The sequence below is a fragment of the Lathyrus oleraceus genome, chromosome 4 (assembly GCF_024323335.1).
Source record: "Lathyrus oleraceus cultivar Zhongwan6 chromosome 4, CAAS_Psat_ZW6_1.0, whole genome shotgun sequence".
Taxonomy (NCBI): domain Eukaryota; kingdom Viridiplantae; phylum Streptophyta; class Magnoliopsida; order Fabales; family Fabaceae; genus Lathyrus; species Lathyrus oleraceus.
In genome coordinates this window covers 402,978,731-402,984,436 of record NC_066582.1, presented here as the reverse complement: position 1 = coordinate 402,984,436, position 5,706 = coordinate 402,978,731, and the positions used below count along the sequence as shown (strand labels likewise).

The 5,706-nt window shown below is 38.6% G+C and overlaps 1 protein-coding gene across 1 annotated transcript; it reads right to left on the bottom strand.

The window, feature by feature from the left end:
- Positions 1 to 3,959: 3,959 nt before the first annotated feature.
- On the bottom strand, positions 3,960 to 5,409 carry LOC127137724 (uncharacterized). The gene is made up of 3 exons (XM_051064154.1): positions 4,758 to 5,409; positions 4,586 to 4,712; positions 3,960 to 4,125 (listed from the first exon to the last, which is right to left on the bottom strand). The coding sequence occupies exons 1-3, from the start codon at positions 5,407 to 5,409 to the stop codon at positions 3,960 to 3,962; spliced, it is 945 nt and encodes a 314-aa protein (XP_050920111.1).
- Between the last annotated feature and the right edge of the window lie 297 nt (positions 5,410 to 5,706).

Below are 5,706 nucleotides of genomic sequence, written 5' to 3'. Positions count from 1 at the left end.
CATTTGTGAACATCAATTGTATATCATCTCATGATCATTGTTCATACTTTGTGACAGTTTGTTTTGTCCATTGAGGAGTCAATTGTAAGCCCATTAATTGGCAGTTGTTTCCTATGATCTGGTAGGAGTTGGGACTAAGACCATTGATTGGCATCCCATTTCCTTAGAGTCGAGTGTAAGACCATTTATTGGCAACTTGTTTCCTCTTTCTTATTGCATTTGTTATTTGTTTCTTGTGAGGAGTCAATTGTAAGTCCAACTATTGGCAGTTGTTTCATATGATCATTCCTTGGAGACTAGTGTAAGTCCATTGATTGGCATCCGGTATCCATTTTTATTTTGTGAGACTAGTGTAAGTCCATTGATTGGCATCTGGTATCCATGTTTTCTTTGCTTTGTGAGATTGGTGTAAGTCCATTGATTGGCATCTGGTATCCATGTTTTGTTTGTTTGTTTAGGAGATTGGTGTAAGTCCATTGATTGGCATCCGATATCCATTTTGGTTTTGTGAGATTGGTGTAAGTCCATTGATTGGCATCCGGTATCCATTTATGTTGTTTATTTGTTATCACTTGTTGCCTTTTCCAAAGGAATCACTTGGATCATCTACATATGATCTCAAAAGGTGAACATCTAAGAAGTTTTACATCCCTTAACCTCCCCCTTTTTGTTCTTTAAACCTCCATTTGCATGTCAACTCAAACCAAATACTTTGTGCAAACATTTTCACTTCTTTTCAAACTAGAAACCTAGGCCTTAAGCCTTTGATTTTCAAAATTCATTTTCATAATACTTCTTTTGAATTGAATTCTAATCATACTTTGACCATCTTTTGTGAATAAATTCTAATTGGTTAATTTCACTCATTCAATTGTTTTGTGGCTCAAGTCCACTTTCTTGATAAGTTTTCTTACATTAGCCATAGATCTCAATTATCTTAGTGGTTGATGTAAATCTCACCTTTTGTCCTTAGTGATTAAATTGTAAGACTTCCTTGCTTATTATAGGGCATGGTCCCTCACTAGCAAGTTGAAGCTTTTCTCACATGGTGGACTTGTGGTTGTATAGGTTGAGTTTTCTCCCGTGGATAATGAAAGACCTTAGGGCTTTTGTTTTAAAATCAATCCACTTACTTTTTGGATATCTTTTAGCCGAACTACGAGGTTTTGATCCTGTAAGGGTACGTAGGCAATGGTTATCCATCCAAACACAAAAATAATAAAAATTGTATATTCTTCTCTCATCTTCCCAATCAATGTTTGCACAATAAATATTTTCATAAACAATATCTTTTGCGACAATTTGTGAAAAGGGTTCCCTAGGAGTACCTAGGATGCATTGGGTGCCTAACACCTTCCCTTTGCATAATTACCCCCTTACCCAGATCTCTGTACCTTTTTCATTAGTTTTCTATGTGTAAAACTTCTTAGGTTTTTGTTCGCTTTTTAGCCATTCCTCTGGATAAATAAAAGTGCGGTGGCGACTCTATCTTTGTATGCTTTGCTTTTGATTTAGTCAATAAATCATAAAGTGACGAATACACCGCTACAATAACAACCCGTGTGACATCAAAAGTCTGATAACTAAAATTTTAGTATAACCAATAGCGATACTGATCTATTGCTAACATTGTTACTGTTGCTATTGTCATACTGAATTACCAATCTCTATGGCTACTTGAAAATGGGCACTATAACATTCACATCATCACTTACATGACGGGATTGAACAATTTGAATCATGCCTTCATCCATCAGTCATTGGATGTCCCTTTTCACAACTTCGCAACCCCTTGAATTAATACTGCAAACAACACAACCATCATGGTCATGCTCACAATAACTCATCATAAAAATATCCTTATGCATCTACACCAAGGATATTAGGATAAAACACACATCCAACACCTTAAACTCGCCAGGACAACCATCCACCATATTCACAGAAGAGTTCCCATGAGCGGGCAATGGATTTGCTTTCATATTCGGCGCACGATCCTCAGAGGACACCATTCCACTCTTCATCAGCTTCTAAACCTCATACTTGAGCGGATAACAGTTCTCTATATCATGCCCGGATGCTCCTTGATGAAAAGCACAACGGAGCTCAGGCTTGTACCACCATGGAAGTGGTTCTGGAATTTGCGGCGGGTTTCTTGGTTGGAATAGGTTCTTGAGAACCAAATATGGGTACAGTTCTGCATATGACATAGGAATCGGGTCGAAAGAGACCTTTTTCCTCTCAAAGTTTTATTGATGATGATTGTTGTTGTTGTAGGTGTTTGCTTGTTGTTGCGGTTGTTGTTGTCGACGTTGTTGTTATTGTTGAATTGGTGTTGATTGATTATTAGAGAAAACTAGAATAACTGAAGATACTTGATGGTGATGTTGACGGGATGGTTGATTCCTTCTGATTTGAGGCCTCCTATGTGAAATTCTGGTATCGTATATGAGATGTTGAAGGTAATGTCACGACATTAATATCTGAACAACAGATGAAATATAAACAGAATAAAAATCATTAAACAATTGAAAAACGACATAGGAAATTGTGAACCCAGTTCAGTGCAAACACACTTACGTCTGGGGGCTACCAAGCCAGGAAGGAAATCCACTAAGCAGAATTAGTTCAGAGACTCTAAGTAAATAACTTCAAGTTACAGTCTTTTCGCCTAATCTCTACCCGTGTGACTTCTATCTAAGAACTCTTAGATATGAGACACTACTCACTCTCCCTCAATCACAACAGTGATACTAGAACAGATACCACAAAGAAAGAAGACACACTTCAAGACCACACACTTGATCTTGCTTAAAAGCTTAAATCAAGTAAACATATACACTCGTACTTCAAAGCTTAGAGTGGACACAATACAACTCAAAACTCAGTCCAATTCACACATCAACAAGATGAATGAATGGCTCACAATTCACAAACGTACATTAGGCTGAAATCCTAAAACTCACTCACTTCAACGTTCGTGTTTTTGTGTATAATCACACAGGGTTCACATGGTCTTTAAATAGAAGCTTTCTGAATGGGCCTGGGCAACATGATACCCTAATTCTATTTGACGTGTATTCCCTAGGAATTAGTAACAAATCATTCCTCTTTGGGAAACATAATATTTTGGTTTTAAATAGAATTACTCCTTGAATAACGCACGCAATCACCACATATAAGCACACAAAGACTTGCATGAAAAGCACAACAACACAATACATAACATTCAGACTGAATGTTCTGTATGTACATGTCGTAACATCGGGTCTGACATCTTGAATAAATCCTGCACAACCATATCAAACAACCTGCAGAAAGCTGATATCACATGTCAAGACAATAAGTGTGACTTCTTGTGATAACACTTAAGTTTTACCAAAATTGATGCCATTACATAGAACCAACAAACTCCCCCTTTGGAAATTTTTGGCTAAAACAAACAACAGATCACACGTTCACACGCAATCAATCAAAGTATCAGTTCAGCAGCAGAAGTAAACATACACACATTACTAGCAAAAATAACAACTAGTAAACACACAAGCGCTTGTACTCTCCCTCAAGTCCATGCAACATCCCCGAACACAACATCTCCCCCTTAAGCCAGTCCACAACAAGCAACAACTATACTGTTTAACACACACAAACCCCAGAGACTTCTCTCCCTGTGCCAAACAAACAAACACCAGAATGCTCCCCCTGTATCGGACAAACAGAGCAACAACAACTACATCTAGAGCTACTTCTCCCCCTTTTTAGCCAAAAGAAACCAAAGAGATAAAATAAATGTTTATTTAGTCATTAACCGAAATACCAGAAGTTAAAAAGTTACAACACCAAGTTCATACACAGCTGAAAGAATGCTGAGAAACAAACCACAAAAAAACAAAGAAATCCACCAAATCAACAAATGGCCAAGAAAATCATCAAATCAAGGGAGACCAGAGTCAACAGAGCTACTCAGTAGAGCTTGAGTTTGCAGCCTCTTCAGCATCACCAGAACCAGAATTTCCACTGGCATCATCATTGTTTGCAGACCTCTCACTAGAGGTGTGGTTTTCAGCTTCTTCTTCATGGCTGGCATTAGCATGTTCAATATTTTCACCCTCAGCCTGCTCCAAGCTTGCAATCAAGGCTTCCAACGATTTTTATCTAGCTGTGGCAACCCTTATCCCTTCACCTAGATCTTTGCATGTCTCCTTAAGCTCAGCAATTGCTCCAACTTTTGAGGTTGGCCTCTTCATGGCAGATGTCAGGACAATATCCTCGACATGACTTCCTTCAAACAGTTTGTAGTGCACAGACAAAGCAGGTTTTCTTCTACTCGGTAAGTCATTAGAGCACAGAATACCAGGATGTTGATTCAAGATAATTCCACAGATCATAGAGGGAAAAGCAATTGGCAGCTTAACTGCATTAGTAGTTGCGTGCTTGATGATTTGTTCAAAACATAAATCTACCATAGTCAAATTTCACTTTTGTTCCAACAACAAAAATAAACCTCCCAAGGGTATTAGCGATGGTGGAGATATGGTTGGTAGGGACCCAGTTGGCAACTTCTATTTTATGCAGGATAGCATACTTGACAGTCAACTTTCCAGCAGCAAGATGCTTTTTAACAAACCAAACTTTTACCTGCCTAGCTGTAATCTCCCTACATACTTGATTGTTTGTAACTTCTAATTCTCCTGCACCCTCAACTTTTCTGCCTAGAAAATTATTAATAACAATATGAGAAAATGTTATACACTTACCCCTCACATACACCTTGCAGAACTCCTTGTTGTTCTTATCAGAAATATCCTCAGGAATGTTAACAATAAATTCCTTAACTAAACCTTCATAGCATTGAGAGAACCCAACAACAATTTTCAACAGCCCAACAACTTTTATCAGGTCCATGACCTCCTTGACATCAGCAACATCTTTTCCCAACTCCCTTTCCACAACTACCCTTCTCTGAATCATAAATTTCCACTTAGCAGCTCCATCCTCAAGATGGAAGGATATGTTATCCAAATGAACAACAGGGACTTTAACAGGAGACTTCCTAACAATAGTTTTCTTTGCAAGCGAGATGTCAGGGAAATCTTCCTCAACATCCTCTTCAGGCTCAAAATCATCTTTGACCTTCCTCTTCTTTACTTCAACCTTGCTCCATGGTTTGGAGGGGCCAATACCTGCAGTCTTCTTAGCTTTTCTAGCTGACATAAGTTCAGCCACAGATTTTCCTTTGTGAGTCTTCATGCGTTTAGCCACACTTGGCTTCATGTGATAAATCAAGCTTTCCTTTTGATCATCAGAGCTACCATCCTCTAAATCAATCACAACATTTGCCTCGTCATGTTTTTCAGAGTAGGAAGCATTATCAGTGAGAGAAGCCACAAATTTCTCCTTTTCAGACATGGTCTACCCTAGAGATTGCAACCCTTCAGCAGCCAACTCCTTGTCAGAACTGGAAGAATCGTCATCCTTACCACTATATTGTTCAACCTCAAGAGAGGGGTATATTTGAGAAAGGGGAGTAGAAACTCCCTTCACAGAGTGGCCTTCATTAAGAATCCTAGTGACTAGGTCTCTTATAACACGATCAATATAGTGTGTTCCTTCCTTAGAGTTAGTGGCAGGAGTTGAACCAAAAGGAATACTAGAGGGATTACCTTGATTGGAACATGCAGAAGCGGAGGCATCAATGGAGATGGG

Bases quoted from the DNA above. Each gene is read 5' to 3' on its own strand.
- LOC127137724 (XM_051064154.1), bottom strand. From the start codon at position 5,409: ATGTCTGAAAAGGAGAAATTTGTGGCTTCTCTCACTGATAATGCTTCC. The intron at 4,713-4,757 runs GTAAGTGTATAA...ATAATTTTCTAG, and splicing joins CTGCAAGGTGTATGTGAGGG to GCAGAAAAGTTGAGGGTGCA. The intron at 4,126-4,585 runs GTATGCTATCCT...CTTGATTGCAAG, and splicing joins GCTGGAAAGTTGACTGTCAA to CTTGGAGCAGGCTGAGGGTG.